General features: G+C 39.1%; 1 protein-coding gene across 1 annotated transcript in view; it reads right to left on the bottom strand.

Annotated features, from left to right (window-relative positions):
- KIF13B (kinesin family member 13B) overlaps positions 1-20043 on the bottom strand; it is a 250412-nt gene that overhangs the window by 99138 nt on the left and 131231 nt on the right. The window contains 2 exon segments of the mRNA XM_020988799.2: positions 987-1073; positions 7375-7505. Coding sequence (XP_020844458.1) covers positions 987-1073; positions 7375-7505 — 218 coding nt within the window.

Raw genomic sequence — 20043 nt, 5'->3', positions numbered from 1 at the left:
CAAAAAAAATGTCTTCATATAATTTCCACTCCAGATCCAGGCTCTTCTTGCTCCTTTTAGGAGAAAGAGTCAGTCTACAAGCAGAGGCTCCCCAGGAGTTTCAATAACACAATTTGATGCCTGAAGAAAGGCAATATGGTTAAGAGTACCATCTAGGATGAAGGAAAGAAGGCTCCTAGGAGAAAGTTCAGTTCTAATTTTCTGAAACAACAGAATTTGACAAGTGAAAATAGCTTTAACTCCCTCACATCTTATCAATGATGAAACTATGGCCCAGAGAAGCTGTCTGTCCATGTCACAGAGCTTCCTTTTTCACTGAATGTCATACAACCTCAGACGATTCATGGTTCTTTAGTAAAATATAGTTACAATTTCATTTTGAACATGTCCTGCCTAGCAGATACCATGATAATCATATAGTCAGAAAATACATTTATCATTCTCCTCTACCTTCTTTTCAATCATCCAAACAAATCATTTGGGGAAAAAAGAAAGGTAGATGAGTAAATTTACTATCTTTCCTGACTGTCCTACCAGTGTTTTGAATGTACTGTCCATTTTATATATGCCTAGAAATACATTTCAAATGATTTCACATGTATAATTGATATCATATTGCTTGCCTTCTCAATGCGTGGTGGAGGGACTGGAAAGAGAGAGAATTTAACTCAAAATTTAAAAAAAAATTAATGCTAAAAAATTAAATAATGGACATGAAAAAGATAAATCAGTGATTATAAAATTCAAAGAAAAATATTTGCCTCGCCATAGAATCTGTGATTTTTAATTTCAATGAATTCAAATTCCATATCTCCACATAGATCAGACATAATGTTCTGTACACATTAGGCCCTTAATAAAAGCTTAGTATTACTCTATTACGCTGAGTCAAATTCTAAATCTATATTTTTTAGCTTCAGATTAAGACACTCAATAGTTAGGAGCCCTTCCCAGAGGACTAATGTACAACGTCAAAACTCCTGTACCTGAAAAAGTGGTTGTTTCCCCATAAGATTCGGTCTCCATGGTGTAACTGTATAGGACTTCCAACAGAAGAACCATTTACAAATGTCCTGTGTGGAGAAGAGATTAAATTTACAAATAAATGATGATAACTGCCATTTATATTTTAATGATTAAAACATTATTAAAGACATAGTCTATAGCAATTTTTAAAAATTCACACACACACATACACACCCAATTTATAGGAACCATAAAATCTACCAATCTCTATAACAATTTGAAAGTTTATAACATTAAGTTCACTACTAGTAGATTTAAAAGTCCCACATACACAAATATTTTGTATTAAATATTTAAAAAATTAAATAAGGCAATAAAAGTCATTACTAAAATAATTCATCAATCAATAAACATTTATTAAGCGCCTACAATGTGCTGGGCACTGTGCTAAGCACAGTAATAATATTTAATATAAGTACCAGATCAATCAACGATGCCCTAGAGTAATGGTTTCTAAAGTGGAGTATCCAAGATAAATCATGGAGGTATTAGGAGAAAATATTAGAACTAAAGAGCATACAGCACTGCTGATCAATCACTTCATCAAACATTTATTAAGTTCCTACTAAGTGCCGGGAACTGTGCACACTTGCAGCCACAACCTGCCACTGCTGATGTCCTTCCTTTGACCTGCACCTAGTGTGGACTGCATAGACCACCACCTTTCCATGCAACCTAGGCAGGCAACCAATCATTACCAGCATGGTCCCTAGAGGCTTCTGTCCTCTCTCCCCCTTCCTTCTAACCTCCACTTCAAGTCTAGCTGGAGCTTAAAGAGTACCTAAAAGGGAATAACGTGGAACAAGGCTGGAAAAGGCTAATACAGCCAGGTCGTGGAGGGTGTAAGCTAAGGTCAGGAGCTTATATTTTATCCTACAAGAAAAAGGGAGACCTGTAAGTCTACTGATCAGGGAAATAACATGGTGAGACCTAGGGTTTAAGAAGAGATTTTTGGCACCTGTGTATATAGATGATGGTTTGGAGAGGAAAAAGAAGAGACTGGAAGTAGGGCAACAAACTGGGAGGCCATTAGAATAGTACAGGTAAGAAGTAGTAGCCGTATGAATGGACAGAAGGAAACAGATGTGAACGACACAGAAGACTGAGCAATCCCAACAAAGGGAGGGTACCTGGAAAAGAAAAAGATGAATCAAGGAGCAGAGCCCTCAACAGAGAGAGGGGAGTCTAGAGGTGAAGGGGGGGGGGTTGAATTTAAGAACAAAGGTGGCAAGTTCCCTTTTTGGAAATGTCAAGGTTATCACCCATGCCAATGGGACATACAGGTGAAGATGTCTAGCAGGTGGCTGGTGTTATGAAACTGGAGTACAGACGAGAGATTAGGGCTTACTTAATGTGCAGATTGGGGAGTCATCTGAACAGAGATGGTAACTGAGTATACAGAGGACAATGTAAAATGAAAAGATGGCCCAGGAGATAATTTTGAGTGATATCAAAACTTAAAGACAGGTGATGGATGATGGACTAGGAAAAGACACTGAGAAGAAATTGTCACAAGGGTAGAAGGAGAACAAGGTGGGAGATGTGCCAAGGAAGGAGAGAATACAGAAGGGAATAGGGTAATCAACGGTATCAAAAGCTAAAGAGAGGTTAAGTAAAATGAGGACTGAGAAAAGGCCACTAATTTTAGGAGTCAAGTGATGGCTGGTATAGAGACAGAAGTTTCAGCAAAGCACTAAGGTTGGGAATTAACTAAAAACATCTTAGAGTGGTTAGACAGTGAGAAGAAGTAGCAGCAAGTACAGACAACTCTTTCCAGAGATTAGCAGTCAAAGGAAAGATAGAGGATAGCTTAACTGAAAAGTCTTTTAAGTACAGAGAAAAACCAAAACTGTAAGCCACAGGAAAAAGGCCAGTAGAAAGGGAGACAGAAGATGAGAGAGAGGAAAAGAATAGTAAATGGGACAAACTTCGGGAAAGGAGAAATCAAAGGCACAAGAAGAAGGAGGGTCTGGGCAAGGCAAATCTCTTCCTCAGAGACTACACAAAAGAGGACAGAGATGTAGAGAGGTTTTAGAGTATGGATTTATCTCAGATGGACTCATATTTCTCAATAAACTAGGAGGCTAGATCATCTGCTGGTGGGAACAGAGGTATTAGAGACTCAAGGAAATAAAATTATGAACAATCACTTCCAGGATAGTGACAGAGTCTATTATCAGGCAAAAATAAAATGACAATAAGGGTCTAGTTAACAGATAACATTAATTTGTAGTTAGGGTTCAAGTCAACTGAACAAATATTTTTTAAGTGCCTAATGTATTCAAGGTACAGTGCTAGGGAAGGGAGATAAAAATACAAAAATATAATAGTCTCTGTCCTCAAAGTGTTACATGATCCTGGGAGATTACAGATGTACAGAGCTAAATAAACACAAAATATATACAAGGCAAATGTAATTTTAGGGGGCAGGTACAGTGGGAACAAGTGGGGAGATCAGCAAAGGCCTCGTATCGGAGCTGACATTTGAGCTGAGCCTTTAATAAATCTAGAGATTCTAAGAGTCAGAGGGAGGAGAAAGAAGGAGAGAGACACAAAGCTGTATCATATGAACAAAGTAGGAAATAGGCCAGTTTGGACAGAAGGCAGAGAGAATGAAGGATACCAATATGGAATAAATCTAGAAAGACAGGTTGGAGTCAGATTGTCAAGGCTTTTTTGTTTTGTTTTCTTTTGGTTAGGCAACTGGGGTTAAGTGACTTGCCCAGGGTCACACAGCTGGTAAGTGTCGAGTGTTTGGTCTGAGGCCGGATTTGAACTCAGGTCCTCCTGACTTCAGGGCCAGTGCTCTATCCACTGCGCCAATCAGCTGCCCCTTTTAAGGCCTTAAGTACCAAACAGAAGAGTCTGTGTTTTCATCCTACAGGAAACAGAGAGTAAGTGAAGCTTCTTGAGTGGAGAAGGGATGTGGTCAGACACTGCTGCATGACTCCCTCCAGATACATTCAGCAGTATGGGCAAAGAAGTGGAGAAAGGAATGCTGGTGAGTGATCTAAGGCATGAAAGGCAAAAGGACAAAGGGGGAGGGGTTCAAGAGTAGAGAACACTGTCATGTCCAACTGGTAACCATAGGGTCAAGACCATGAAGATAATTTACCTAGTGAGGCTAAAGCATGATTAATGGTCAAGGAAAACGTATGGCCAGGATTAAGAGGAGTGAGGAAGTAGGAGAGACGGAAACCTAGAAACTTACAAAAAGAAGGGAAGTTTCAGAGTTAAAGATAATGGAGGTGGCAGTTATGGATGATTATAAGACCTAAGGTATGACCACTTCTATGACTGACTAGGTTTGAGTGAAGATGTGAACAACAGGAACTGAGGACACTGAGAGGCTAAGAGGCCATGGTATTCTAAGTGATATCTAAATTTATTGTAATGCCATGAAGTGTCTTCAAGAAGAGTGACCTTTGCCAGCCCACAGAAAACCAGTGCAATAACAATCTGGTTTGGTCAGATGGATGAAGTGAACTTTAAAAGAGGAAAGCAACTGAATGATCACAGAGAGAGGATAAGGAAGGTGCAGAGGGGAGCAAGGAGAAGACTTACTTTTCCTGCATTTGGGGGATATGAAAACAACAACTTATAGTGAAGAGGGTGGCCAAGTATCATTTGGAGACAGCCAGGTTCCCATGAGTGTCACTAGATGGAAAGAGGGTAATTTGAAATGATCTATTTGGGACAAGTTAGAATTTATTATTACAGCAAGGGTTCCAGAGAGCATAATAAAATAAGAGAACAAAGGAGGATTTGGACTGAGGAGGAGCAAAGTTGGGGTAGCCAGGGATAAATGTCAGAATAAATACTCAGAGGAAAGGATTTACCTCAGCAGACAATCACTCTGAATTACGGGGATGAACAGAACAAGGTAGGGGAAGTTTGTCTTCCACTGGATAGGCAAGAAACTACACTGCCTTATGATAAATAAGCATGTATGTCTCAAGCTGTGGCAGCTGCTTCCTGTGCTTATCACTCTGGAGAAGTGCCAGTGTGGGGGACTGCAAGTACAGCAGGGAGGGGTGTCTATGAATCTGAGTCAGTCAGTAAATATGTGGTGAGAGGTATTGGGTGAGGAGACTCCATCTGTCAATGTCAATCAGCAACTCTTCTGGATTGTAGTCTCCAGAGAGTGGCTGGGGGCTCACCAGGGTCGCAGGGTCTGTATGTGTCCTAGGCAGGCTTTGAATGAATTAAGATTGTCCTGTCTGAAGTCTCTTCTCTATGCACAGCTCCATGCTGTATTTCTCATGGGTTAAAAATCTCATCTTTAATTGTCATGGGTCATTTAAACTTGCTAAGTCTCAGGTAAATCACCCAGGAGAGACCCAAGACTATACTGGCAGAAGATAATTCACATCATATTCTTTTATTTCTTGCTTCAGACCTTTTCTCATATTTCAAATGAAGAAATATGTACCGAATGCCTACTTTGTACAAAGAACTTATGTTAAGTTGTAGTTATGTACATTTCACAAATTAATGGTGGTTTTTTTAAAAACTGGCTTAATTTAGTTTCTTAAATCATTGTGCCTTATAAAGGGACTTAAATAAAAAGGTCTTAGCCTTCAAATAAAGCAGTGCCATCTAATGGTGAAATTCTGGAATTTTTTTTTTAAGTCAGAGGTCTGAAAAAACTCTCTAGAGAGTATAACACCCAGCTCGTCCAACCCTGTATACTTCAGAAGTCATAAACACACACTAATTGGAATTTCTACTGCATTCAAGCAGAATATACACATAGTACATTTTTCAACATAAAAACTTCAAGGGGAAGGTACTAGTCAAAGCAAAATGAGAACTGAAAAACTACTCAAGACACTAGAGTTATGTCAGCACATACAGACTCTGGTGAACATAGTAATTTGCCAGTTTATAATATACCAAATAACCGTGTAACATATTAACTTAAGCAGTTTAATAATTATTTTGTTAGAGATAACACTGCTACATGACACTTTAGGATCAAATGAAGTGTAGTCTCCTCCCAAGAAGATGTGGCTAATCAGAGGACATTACAAATATTTTAATGAGATAAAGATGAATCACAGGTTTAGCCTCAACATTACTCAGAATTTATGGCAATTAAGAAGTCTTTTAGACTCAAGAGTGCTAGTAGCAGGGTTCCTCTTGTCTAGAAAGTCTGACATATTATAAAGAAGCATGTAGAAGATTCACATGGATGATGAAAAAGCAAAAAAAAGCAATACAAATTACTACATCAATATAAATAGGAAAAAAGGAAGGATGCAAGGGGAGAGAGAGAGAGAGAGAGAGAGAGAGAGAGAGAGAGAGAGAGAGAGAGAGAGAGAGAGAAAGAAACTGACCGAAGTATATGTATAATAAGCAAACCCAGGAAAAAGAGATATGAGGATGCATCTCCTTCCCTCCTTCTTTCGCAAAGGTGGTATTGTGTGTGTGTGTGTGTGTGTGTGTGTGTGTGTGTGTGTGTGTGTAAAACACTGCATATTAGTTTTGCCAAACTGGATTTTTTCTCTTTATTTTCTCGTCTTTGTTATAAGGGATAGCATTCTGTGTGGTAGGAAATGAAAGTGATTTAAAGCAAAACACAGATCACAGATTTAAAGTTAGAGGGGTTCTTGAGATCATCTAATCCAATCCTCTCATTTTAAAGATTAGGAAACTGAGGCCCAGAGAAGTTGCTAACTTCTTGCCCCAAGTCATACAGGGCAGTTGTTGGCACAGATGGGATTATAATTCCAGTCCTCTGATGCCACTGGTTCAATAAAAATTAAAATAAAAAAGCAAAAAGAGAATAAAGCAAATCCGTCTCAGATCGCTGATGGATTTCAGTTCAGATACTTGAAAAAATCTCTTTGATTAAATCTACAATTAACTTCAATAAAAGGATTATAGAACTATTGTAGCAGTTCACATAAGGAGGTACTTCCATAGTAACTGTGAATAACTAAAAAACAATCTAAAACACTAAAATTAGAACAGAAATAAATACTTATATAACATTTATGCCCCACTTGCTTCAGAAAGAACATAAAAATAACTTACATATTTTCCAATGGTACAAAGATTCAACTTAAAACAGGAAAAAAAAAAACAGGGCCCATCCAAAGCAGTGAGTGCCTTTAGCCACAAATGGGTTGTACAAGGTTAACTAATAATTTTATCATTCAGAAAAATAGACATAAAATAGCAGTACCATCTTGAACTTCCATCCTGCGAGTACCTGTCTTTCAAATAAGCCAGTGACTTAAAAAAATAAAAAGCAAAAACATATCAAATCTCCTTGCTACTGACTGTCTCCCAATAAATAAGAAATGTAATACTAATAATGGCCATTATTGTAGCACATGATACCTGGTATTCTTCTGAGGAGTTAGAATAACTTGGCCTTCTGGTGTGATGTCTATAATACAATGTTCAGGCAGAATTCCCATTCCACAGAGCTGGATATCTTGGGAATTAGCTGATCCTATTAAAGTATGTTCCTGAGGAAGAATGAGATTTATTGATTAGTACAGAACAGAAATTTTAATGTATATAAAATCAAATCTCCTTTCCCTCTGCATCCATTATTTTGGTTGCATTTTTTTTTCCCCTTTGGACCAGACCTAAGATCTCATTGATTGAAGGAATGTGTAAAGTCCTTTTTTTACCAGTAGAGATGGGCAACTGCTATGAGGCACTGAAAGCTTAAGTAAAGAGCTCATAGTCACACCACAAGCACGTGTGAGAGAGAAGACTTGAACAAGAACTCTGGCTCTGGAGTCAGAGACTTGGGTTCATATGTTGCCTCTGGTACTTATCACCTCTGTGACCTCCAACAGGTCACTTAACTGCTCTGACTCTGTTTCCACATCTGTAAAATAAGGGGTTTGAACTAGGCAGGTGGGTGGTCTCTGGGGGGCTCTTCCAGTTCTCTATGATTCCAAGGCTGACTCTCTACCTAATTCTATTATACCAAGGCTGCCATTTGTTGGCTGAAATCTTTAAAGCAAAAAGACATATTTGGGTGGGGGTGGGGGGTGGGGGTGGAGGTGGGAGATTCTTTCTATAAGATATATTCTATAGTTTAGATTTCCTTTAAAAAATTATCATCATCATGAAAATTTAGTTGAAGGATAGATATCTTTTAAACTAAAACCTGTATTTCAAAGTTATATATTATGTAATGGCCACCAAACCATGAAAAATCAACTACAAAAAACCAAAACAAAACTGTATCATTACATGAAATGACTAATATTGGCTCCAGAAGACCCATGATGAAATATCTAATAAAAACGGGGAGTAACAAATGCTACAAACGTTGGAAGGCATGATTGCTGTGTTAGGGTTTCTAAACGCCTTTTTTCCATTGTTGTTACAAAGCTCAAGGAGAAAGTAATGGGGGGAGGGGAAGGAGGGTATTAGAAAGAACTAGTATAAAAACCAAATGCTATCAATTAAACTTTTTCTTTAAAAACCATCCTTGTATCACCAAATCACCAACTTCAAAAAATCTGACTTCATCTCTCACTTTCAAATATACCCACAATTTCCTTTCCTCAAAGCCCCAATGCCTCCATATAAACATCCCTGTCATTCTCTCTCTCAGCAGATAACCTCACCTCAGGATCTGTGATCTCCCTTCTACCAGCCTAGATGGAAAGCCATCCAAGCCTTCTTATTCTGTATGATCCTATGATTCTTCCTCCCATAAATCCTTTATAGAGGAACTAGCCAACAAATCCAGATGAAATCTGTTCAGCTCTTTCAACATATAACAGATACCAATAAAATACTGCGATGGGATCACTATGGACCAGAGCCAGGGGGCAAATGCTCAAGTCTCCTGGTGGCCTCTGCCTGTACTAACATTATTTCTGAACCACCTAAGGATATAAAAGAGACACCCATTAGGAGAAGTCCTTTAGACCAAGGGTTACCTAGAGGCCCAGGAAGTCACTACAACTTCCCCTGCTAAGGAGGTCTTTTCTACTCATCTAAATACTACCTCCTGTTTGAAAATCCTATGTAAAAGTAAGATGTAAATAAGTAAATCTCTTTTTGAATATCCAAGAAGGATCAAACCACAATAACTCAAGGGCCAGACAGAATCAGGTTCAGCCTATTCTACGTACTCAATCTGCACAGTTCTAGCTCTTGCTACATGATTGGCCTCTTTCCTTTTGTAGTCATACATTTCCTTTACGATGACTTTCTGGATTCACAAAATCTATCTCCTACTTGGCCAAAAAGACAGACTCATGTGAGTTCCCTCAAACAAACTTATTTCAAATGAACAAAAAATGCATTTCTTAGGAGATTATGAACAGCAATAACAAAACAGTTGAAATTAGAACCTGAAAAATAATGACTGAATTTGGCCCCAAAAAAGAAATATCAAAAAATACCTCAATTCCTCCATTTTTTGCAGAGGTTGAGGTCTGTGGGTATAAAAAACTACACAAAACATCAAACTTTTTTGAAATGTTTTAAGTTATTTATGGAACGTTTTTCTTTCTTCTGGAGGGATCGTATGACCCCTTCAACTCTCTTCTTCCTTTTGTGGCCAAACGTTTTGATTATGAGATCCTGAACGCTGATTTTACTTCCCAGCCATCTATTACCCCTGCAGTACGGCCACTCTCTTTTTTTGAGTTCTGTGAGCCCACTTTTCTGGTAGTTTGGCCTCTGTTTCTTCGGTGTGCTTCTCTTTTTCCTCTCACCCTCTAACTGGGAGCATCATGCAGGGCTATGACTAGAGTCCTCTACCCTTCTCTCCATAAATTCATTACAAAAAGAACTACATATGCACTCCCATTACTTCATATAATAGCTCCGTGCAGAACTCTAAAATTCTCTATACCCAACTGTCTTACTTGAGGCATAGTGCTATATTTCTAACTTCTTACAGGGTATTTCTACTTTAACCTTCCACTGTCATGTCAAATGAAATATGCTCAAATATAAAATCATTTCCATTCCTACCCCCACCAAGAAAAGTTAATCTCCCCTGCTAACCCCTTTATATTTCTATCAATGTTGCTACCATTCTTCTAGTCCCCCAAGCTAAAAATCCTGGAATAATCTTCCTTCTCCCCTGACCTCAAAATTCCATTAGTCACTAAGTAGTTTGTTCTTTTTCCTAAAGGCACTAAATGAATAGATGAAAAAGCATAGAAGTACTCACCCAGGGCCAAGCACCAGGATAAGGACTGGGGATACAAATACAATTGACAGACAACTGCAGCCTAAAAGAGCTTAGAAAATCTTCTAATAGGAACAGACAACACAATAAGAAAGTGGTCACCAGAGAAGGGTTAATGAATCATTGGGGCAGTCCAGAGACACACGCCATCCTGAGGCAATGGCAGTGGTGGGAGACAGAGTGTCCAAAAATGGCCAGCCTAAAGATGAGAACATATGTTTGCTGGGAGTAAAGACTGAACTTCTTTAGCAGATGGCACATTTGGCTTGAAGTCTAGAAGACCCCAGATACAGTGCGTCCCTGGGCAAGTCATTTAATCTTCATCAGCTTATATTTACCCATCTGTAAAATGAGGCAATTAGACTGAATTGACCTGTTAAGTCCCACTCTAGCTCTAAGTCTATGATCCTACCATCCATTTTGAAGGTGAGGCAGCAGCAGTCCTGTATCTAAACGCCTTTAGAATTCCTCCATAATCTGACCTTGCCTTATGCAATTAATTTTATTTCCCATACTTCCCCATTTCAATTCTCTCTCCTCCCTGTTCCCAGAACATAGTACTATTTGTAAAGTGCTTAACACAGTGTCTGTCACAAAACAGGCATTTAATAAATGTTTGGTCCCTTTCTCCCTCCCTTAAACCTTAATTCTTTGCTCTTACTCGTGCTGCTTCCCCTGCCTGAAATAACCTCTCTTTCCCTCAATCTAAACTTTATTTATCCTTAAAGACTCACTTTAAATCCTACTTTCTTTGACACTTTCTCCAGTCATTAAAGAGTCATTCAATCAAGTAGCATTTGCTGCTCTCTCTCCCTGTTCTAAACACATCTAAATCAAGAAGCATTTATGTGCCAAGCACAATGCTAAGTGCTGGGGATACAAAGAAAGGTAGTTCTTGCCCTCAAGGAGTCACAAAGTAATGGGGAGAGACAACTCACAAACAACTACACATCTCCAAGAGAGGTAATTTCATAGGGAAGGCATAAGCATTGTGGTTTTGCCCTTCCTTCTCAAAGAGGACCAACACGTCAGGAAAATGATGCCATGACTTGCAAATGAACTGGATTTAGTGGAAAAGTCACCGGTTTCATTCTCTCCTCCATAGGGATGGGAAAAGTTTCTTACAGAAGGTAAGATTTTATTTGAGACTTGAAAGAAGCCAGGAAGAGGGACCAGGAGGGAGAAATTTCCAGGTATGGAGGACAGCCAGCAAAAAGGCAGAGAATAAGAAGATGGGAGTATCCTGTTCGGGGAACAGCAAGAAGACCAGTGTCATTGGAATGCTTGCAGAGTCTATGTTGGGGCTGTGGGTAAAGGGAGAAAATCAAATGTAAGAAGACTAGAAAGGTAGGAAAAGGCTAGGGTGTGAAGGCTTTTAACAGTCAAATGGGATTTTATATTTGTTCTTGGAGGTAACAGGGTATGTCTGGAGCTTACTGAGTAGGGGAGTGACCAGGTCAGACATGCCACTTCAGGAAGATCATTTTGATAGCTGAATGGAGGATGGACTGGAGTTGGGAGAGATCTGAGGCAGGGAGACCAATCAACAGACTACTGTAATTGCCCAGGCATAAGGTGATGGTGGCCTACACCAGGCTAGCAGCAGTGTCACAGAAGAGAAGGGGGCATACGAAAGTAAGTAAAAAAGACTTAGCAACAGATTGAATTATGGGAAACGAGGACTTGAGGTTCACATCTAGGTTACAAGCCTGGGTCACTGAGGGGATGGTAGCAATACTTTACAACAGTGGTGTCAAACTCCAATAAAAACAGGCTGCACCTTGACTTAGAAACCACAAATTTACATTATGTTTTCCTGCATTTTTATTTATTTTGTTAAACATTCCCCAATTACATTTTAATCTGGTTCACACCACACTGGGGAATCAAGACTGACAACTCTGCTCTACAATCCCTAGACTGTAATGGGAGAGTTAGGAAGAGGGGAGAGAGTTTTTTTGTTGGTTTTTTTTTGGGGGGGAGGGAGATAATGATTTCTGTTTTTGACTTGGTAAGTTTAAGATGCTTCAAGACACCTACTTTGATATATCAAATAGGCAGGTGGAAATATAACACTAACGGCCAGAGATTAGAGCTAGATAAGAAGATCTAAGAATCATCTGCATAGAGATGATAATTGAGATCTGATGAGGTCACCAAGCCAAAAAGTATAGGAGGAACAAAAGGGCCTGGAGACACACTTGAGAACACCCCTGGTCAGAGGGCATGACTTGGATGAAGAGCCAGCAAAACAGATGAGAAAAGGTCAGAGAAGTAGGAGGATAACCAGGAGAGAACAGTGTCAAAGAAACCTAGAGAAAAGAGTATATTAAGAATCAGAGAAGAGGGTGATTAACAGTGCAAAAGGCTAGCGAGGGGCAAAAGAATGAGGGTTGAGATATATCTGGCTAACTAAAAGATCAGTGGTAACTGAAGAGAGAGGTTTCAGTTGGAAGCCAGACTTCAGGAATGAAAAGAAAGGAAGTGGAGGCACCAAGTACAGACTAATTTCTCGGGGAGTTTAGTCACCAAAGGGAGGAGAAATACAAAAGGCCTGCTGTTGAGGATGGACGGATCAAATGAGGGATTTTGTGAGGATGGGGGAGATGTGTACATGTTTGTAGCCCACAAGGAAACAGCCAGTAGACAGAGAGATTGGAAATTAGTGAGAGAGCAGGGATGATTGTGGGGACAATCTTCTGAGAACATGGGATGGAATGAGATCACTTGTGTACCAATTATATTTAAAACAAGTTCTACCACTGTTTAGCATTTAATTCTGTCCTCCTCTCCTCTGATAAAGCCACCACTCCAGTAAAGGCTCACATCACATCGCATCTTGACTACTGAAATAACCTGCTGGTGGGTCTGCCTGCCTGCCTCAAGTCTCTCCCCGCTTCAATCCACCCACCACTCAGCCACTAAAGTGATTTCCCCAAAACACAGGTCGGATCATGTCATGACACCTCTCCTCTCCCCCGACAATCAACTCCAGGGGCCTCCTACTGCCTCCAGAAGCAATGCAAAGTTTTCTGTTTGGCATTCAAAGCCCTTCATAATCTAGCTCCCTCCTACTTTTCCAGTCTTCTTACACCTTACTCCCCATCACATTCTCTTCAATTCAGTGACACAAGACTCTCTATCTCTCAGTTCTGGGTATCCTTTCTGGATATTCCCCCTGCTTGCAACAATCACCGTTCTCCACTCTAACTACTGACTTCCCTGGCTTCCTGTAAGTCCCAACTAAAATTCCGCCTTCTACAGGAAGCCTTTCCCAACCCCTGTTACTTTCAGTGCCTTCCCTCTGTTAATTATTTCCTATTTATCCTGGTATAAAGCTTGTTTTGTATAAAGTTGCTTGCAAGATATCTCCCCTACTAAATTGTAAGTTCCTTGAGGGCAGGAGCTGTCCTTTGTTTCTTTTTGTATCCCTAGGCCCTAGCACAGTGCCTGACTTAATAAATTTTAATTTATTAACTGATACCCTAATCTGCATGTTACCTTTAACTCTCCACCTAGACAGTCTATTCATTGGGGGAAGGGATCCTGGCTCACGTGCTATATAACATCTTGAAAGGAATCACACAATGCTGGTAATCTTCCTACTTAAAGAAGACTGTTTAAACAAAAGAAGATACAGAGATAGATAGCTAGATATCAGCTATCGGTTACAGAGATACACAGCCTATATGGACATATGTGTACATATATATATATATATATATATATATATATATATATATATATATATATATATATATATATATATATATATATATATACACACACATATATATATACACACACACAAACATACATACATATATATATATAGAGAGAGAGAAAGAGAGAGAGAGCGCGCGCGCTATAAGCCAAGTGTTACTAGGTTCAAGTGAATTCAACAAATGCCATAAACATTTCTTAAATGCCTACCATGTGAATGAATGTACTCAGTCAGAGGCTAAATATGGGCAGAAGAAACAAAACATAGTCCCTGACCTCAAGGAATTACAATCTACTGGTCAAAAGAAAAATATATTAATTACAATGAATGGTATGAATAATGCAAGGAGAAAAATTTTACTTATAGATGAAGAGTATCACAAAAAAGCTTTACTGATGAATTAAAGCCTAAGGTAAGAACAGAAGAAGGAAGAATGTTTCAAAGACTGAGATGTGGGGAGAAACCCCTCTAGGAATGGGAAATTCTATGTATAAAAGCAAAAAAAGTTGGAAAGGTCAGAGTTAGATGGGGAAGAGCAAGTAATCTGGTTTGTCTGGAATCTGAAGAATCAAACCAAACAAGTTAGCACTCAGAGAATGCCGAAGGCAGAAGAGAATCTTGTTTATTCATTCAAAGCTATTTAACCAGCAATCCTAACCCCTGCCCCCAGTGCTCCCCACAGAGCATATGTCAATACATAGCCCATTACTGAAGTTCTGGGCTCATACTTGTGTTCACCTCAAGGGTCTCTCTTTAACACTCCCTGGCCTACATCCTTAACCCAAAAGTCTCCTCTCCACAAACGTCTGAGTTCTACTTCACCCCTCCCCAGGATCTCTCCTAGATGCAGCAGACTTTATCTCAGTGAGCTCATCTGCTAGGAAAAGAGGTGACCAATAAGCATTTCAAACATGCTTCTTTTTGGACTAGGATCTATGATTTTATCGGTATTGAAAATGTCAGGTGAGGGACCTTTTTTTTTTTTTTAAAATCCAATGTCTATCACAACTTGCTCTGCACTTTATAGTCTTAGAGAGTTGGCTTGACAACTCAGAGAGTAAATGATCCAACCAGTATGTCATAGACAAGATTTGACCCAAGGTTTTCCAGATTCTAAGACCAGTTCTCTGTTATGTGACCCTGCCTCTCATTTTGAACATAAACATATTACAAAAACAGACAAGGCTATCATATGTGGTCCTCAAACCTAAACTCAGTAGGAAGGAATGAACTCACAACGCCAACAGGAAAGTCCTCAAACCAAGAGCACACTGCAATTGTTAGTGCCAACACAAGTACATATTCTGTCTCCTCAGCTGCTGGCTGCCATCCATCTCCCTTAACTGCCACTATTTATCACCTCTGTTGCCGATGCCCAAGCTTGAACCCTTCATGCTCCTTGGAAACCTGGGCAGCTCTTGTCTTATCTGTTATTGTTATTCTTCTGTGTTCCTCACCCTCTTTTTTTTTTCAAACCTCTATTTTCTCCTAATCATTACCAGTGATCTATGAACTCTTCCGTGTACCTTCAGACAAACAGTTCTTACAATCAATCTTTACTTTCTTACAAAACCCAAGAGGCAAGGGGAAAGAAGAAGAGAAAAGGTTCCTATATATCTCTGCAACATTTCCCCCCCTAAAGTTGTTGATGACTTCTTGTTTTGCTTTTTTTTAAGACTAGGTTTCTCTATCTCTGCCCAGCTAAAAGTACAGTAGCCACTCACAGGCCTAATGCCAATACAGATCAAGACAACAGTTTTTACTAGCTCTGATTTGCCCCTTCTTAGGCAGCCTGGTGGCTCTTCTCTCTTCAGGGATCATCCTATTGGCACCTGACTCAGCATGGGCACCTATCAGTTTCATTCCCGCTGTAGGTTAAAGCTTAAGAAATCAACAAGCCTCAGCTTCCACCACAGCATAGATTAACAGGCTTGTGCCAACACACCTAGCTCCTCTTGAATTTTATTGATCCTTTTGTTTTTACATCAGAGTAATTTCCTGAAATGCCCCCCTATTTGCCAACAAACACCACCACCCTATTTACCTTTCCTTGTAAGAAAGAAAAAAAGTTAATTATTAAAAGCAGCAGGCACAGAGATGGTGCTAGATAACACATGCAACATTTCATACCTGTGATCAATCACCTCTATTGAAAGGAAGTCAATGTGTTTTATCACCTGTTCTCAAGGACTAACATTGGTTAATACTACTAATCATTTCAGATGCCTGCTACTATTGTTTTCATTTATTCATAAAAATATATTGTATACATTTTCCTGATTCCTATTTGGTATCAGTTCAATTTTTTTTTTCATTTTTCCAACATTTCTCTAAATTCCTTATATATCTTATTTCTCAAGGTATTCTATTAGTAATAGAATACTAGTAGTATTTTATTGTATTTACATACTACAATTGGTTCTAACACTCAACAATCGATAGTAACTTTGTTTCAAGTTTTTTCCTAGCACAAATAAAAAAATGTTATTAGGAGAATTTTGGTATATAATGGGTATTTCCTACTGTCTCTGACTTACATATCTCTGAATATATATCCAGTAAAGGGATCACAGGGTCAAAAGATGTGTGCTACATCCCCTCTCCCACAATTAAATAATTTGTATTGCCTGCAAATTATACTGGGTGCTTACAGAGCCTACAGTAAGGAACTGTAACTTTTTCTGAGTTACAGATGCCTTTGACAATCTTGTGAAGCCTATGGACCCCTTCTCAGAATAATGTTTTTCTATGCTTAAAATGAAGATTACAAAGGAGACCAATTATACTGAAATATAATTATCAAAATATATTTTTTTAAGGTTCACAGGGCCTTGGTTAAGAATTCTTAGTCTAAAGAAACATGTTTGTCATCTATAAATTACTCAAGGCATAATTACATACGAATTATCCAAAATGTATCAGTCATATCAGTTCTGACCCTGGCATATCCCTCTGCCATGGTGGCCCCTTCTCTCATTGGTGAGTTCTTTCTGGGAATTCTATTTTGAGGGGACAAGGCCAGCCACGCTGCATTCCCTCCTTCTAGGCTGTGCTTCTGACTCTCCAAACTTTGCCACTATGACTCAGTTGCCTTCTTGCCCTAGAACTTCCTTTAGCCCCTCGGGCCTTCTCATCCTGGAACTTACCACCAACCACACCAGCCCCTTTCTTACACTTTCACGTTCCTTTCAAGGCCTCCATTTTGTGGGATCATCCCAGCCCAGCCTTACTTCATTCTCCTCCCTGTGCTGACTCTTTGCACTTTACAACTACCCCGCCCCCGACTTCCCACCCATGCAAGTGGTTGTGAGCAAGTCAGGGATGTTAATTATCAAAGCATGCAAAAGACAGTTCCCTTTCCCCTACAAATCACGGTTTGCCTTCAGAGGGAGGTCTGCTGCAGAGGGAATGAGCTGTTCGAAGCAGATGCTGACTCGTGCAAACAGAGCCATCAAGCCACAAACACATCATTCCCTGTGTTCCTCCTCGAGCCACCCTTGTTCTCCCAGCTGTTGCTCATGATCAAGTTCCAAGGAAAGAAAGATAACCCAATAGTACAAAAGCAATGGTAGTTTTTAAACCAGTCACATCTCCAACCTTGAATTCTCAGTAACTAAATGTCTTACTTGGTTACGAAGAATGAACAGAGATTTCTTGACTCTTGCTGGACAAGTTCAAGAATATCCAGTAAGTGACTGAAAACAGCTGCTGGAGTCATTACTGCGCCTTCCTGTCTTGCTGATAGGTAGCACACAGCTTCAGAACTACCCTCAGAGCACAGGCTAAGATGGGATACAACATGACTTTGCCTTCAACGCTGCGGCATGTCTGTCCGAGGGAACCCCTTCTAGAAAGAACCATCAGTAAATGAAAGGGAGTTTGGTCTGGCTGCATAACAGTTATGGAACAGGGAGATGTTAGGGCAATCCTGTGATCCAACCCTTTTGTTTTACACGTGAGGAAAATCAGACCTAGAGATTATAGGTCACTTGCCCAAAGTGAGTCAACTATTTCGGTGGCTGAAAGATGGAATCTAAATGAAGGAGGGGTGAAATGAAAACATCTTGCAACACAACACTTCATAGTCTCTTCACTGAACTAAAAATTCCCTGGACTGAGGTCATCTTTGTCATCTTGCTATGTCATGAAAGTATCTTTTCATGAGTTTAACTTAAAATCCAAGAAAACAACACTACCTCAAATGCTGCCAACACTGGGCTGGACACACAGACTGAAACAAAATCCAAACACCTACACACAAGATGACAGGAAATATTTGGATTCTTCGCCAAAAGTCTATAAACAGTGTCTTTGTTTAGTTCTTTGAAATGTACTTAGAGCAGAAATGAGTCAGGGTTTTTTCTTATTCTGTGCTCTTATTTGCATTATGTGACATCAGGAAGAAAAATAAGATGCTTCTAAGAAACAAAAAAAGGTTAAGTGATTTATGCCCCAATACAAAAAGTCTCTAAAAGCAAATGAATACAATTGTAAACTGAAATTTCAGTAGTATTATCTTTGAAAGGGGTAGAACAATGTTATAACACAAAAGTAGAGACACAATAATAACACTTCTTAGTGACAGAGGTGCACTATACAACATTAATTAGATGGAAGACAAGACATAACCAACATGATAATAATAGATCATTGATTTAAAGATGGAAGGGACTTTTAGAAGTCAACTAGTTCACCCATCTCATTTTTAAAATGAGGAAAACAGCAGTTCAAAGAGGTTAAAGGACTTATCCAAAGAGATACAGGAAGTCAATCAGTGAACAAACATTTATTAAGCACGGATTATGTGCCAGGCACTATGCTATATGCTAAGGATAAACAAACAAAAAGAGCCAAAACAACAGTTCCTGCTCCCAAGCTTACGAGGTAGGCAAACTAAAAACAACTATGTACAAACTAGATGTATGTAAGATAAATTGGAGCTAATTTCAGAGAGAAGCCGAAGCCACATGCAGAAATGACAGGACTTGAACACTCACTGGATTTATAGGGATAAGAGAAACTAAGGAGTTAAAGATGACACCTAGGTTATGAGTCAAGTGACTGGGAGGATGGAAGTACCTTCAATAATAACAGGGAAGTAGGGAAGAGGGGAGGACTTGGAGGAAAAGATAATGACTTCAGTTTGGGAAATGTTGAGTTTAAGATGTCAATGGGGAATCCAGTTCAAGATGTCTAAAGAGCAATTGGAAACATATAAGAATAGAGGACAGGAGAGAGGTTAGAACTAGACAAGTAGATCTGAGAGTCATCTGCATAGAGATGATAACTGAATCCAAGGGACCTGATGAGATCCAGTAAGTGGAAGAGGCAGGATTCAAAGCCAGGTCTTCTGATACCAAATCAAGCACTGTTTCTACTGATTTTTAACTATTCTATAGTAGAGTTTTTGTGTATTAAATTACAATGTATTTAACTTCTAAAAATAAAACATCTTCTATCAAATTAACTGCAGTAAACTTTGACTAAGATGTTTTAAGTTTGTCATTCATTGTAGACACTTTTCTGAAAAATAATTTGCCATTGTTTTCTAACGTAAGGCTCCTACCATGTAAGTTTATCATTCCTCCTATAAATAATCTTAGTTAAGACTCATAACATGCCACTTCTACTGAACAAGATAATCATCATCTCTAGTACCCATAATCTTCTAAAACTCATAAGCCAGAAAATATTAGGGTCTTTCAACCCTAAAATGGTGACCACAAGTATAATGCTTGGTCCTCAGCTCTGCAGATTGAGGAACTTGATTTTGCCAATTCATGCAGAGGATTCTACTATGGACAGCATGCTATTTAATAGCTTATGGCTTCCTGCTTCCATCATTAACTAAACACTAGATTTTACGTTGCCTTCCTATCTGTAGGTTCACCACTCAAATCCCTTCCTTCCCTCCCTACCCTTTCCTACAGGTAAAAGAAAATTTGCATAATTTTCATATCAAATTTCCTTATAACTCTTTCCTTATAACTTCTCTTCACTTTGTACCTTCTCTGTATTCTTCCTAACAGACTCATCACCATGGCAAAAAAACATGTACTTCATACAAATAAAAAGTCTTAAAAGTAGTCTACTTTTAAAATTAGTCTAC

Source organism: Phascolarctos cinereus, unplaced genomic scaffold (assembly GCF_003287225.1).
Source record: "Phascolarctos cinereus isolate Bilbo 61053 unplaced genomic scaffold, phaCin_HiC Scaffold_2;HRSCAF=192, whole genome shotgun sequence".
Classification (NCBI taxonomy): Eukaryota; Metazoa; Chordata; class Mammalia; order Diprotodontia; family Phascolarctidae; genus Phascolarctos; species Phascolarctos cinereus.
Note: the sequence above shows the minus strand (reverse complement) of the source record. Positions and strands in the feature narration are given on the sequence as shown.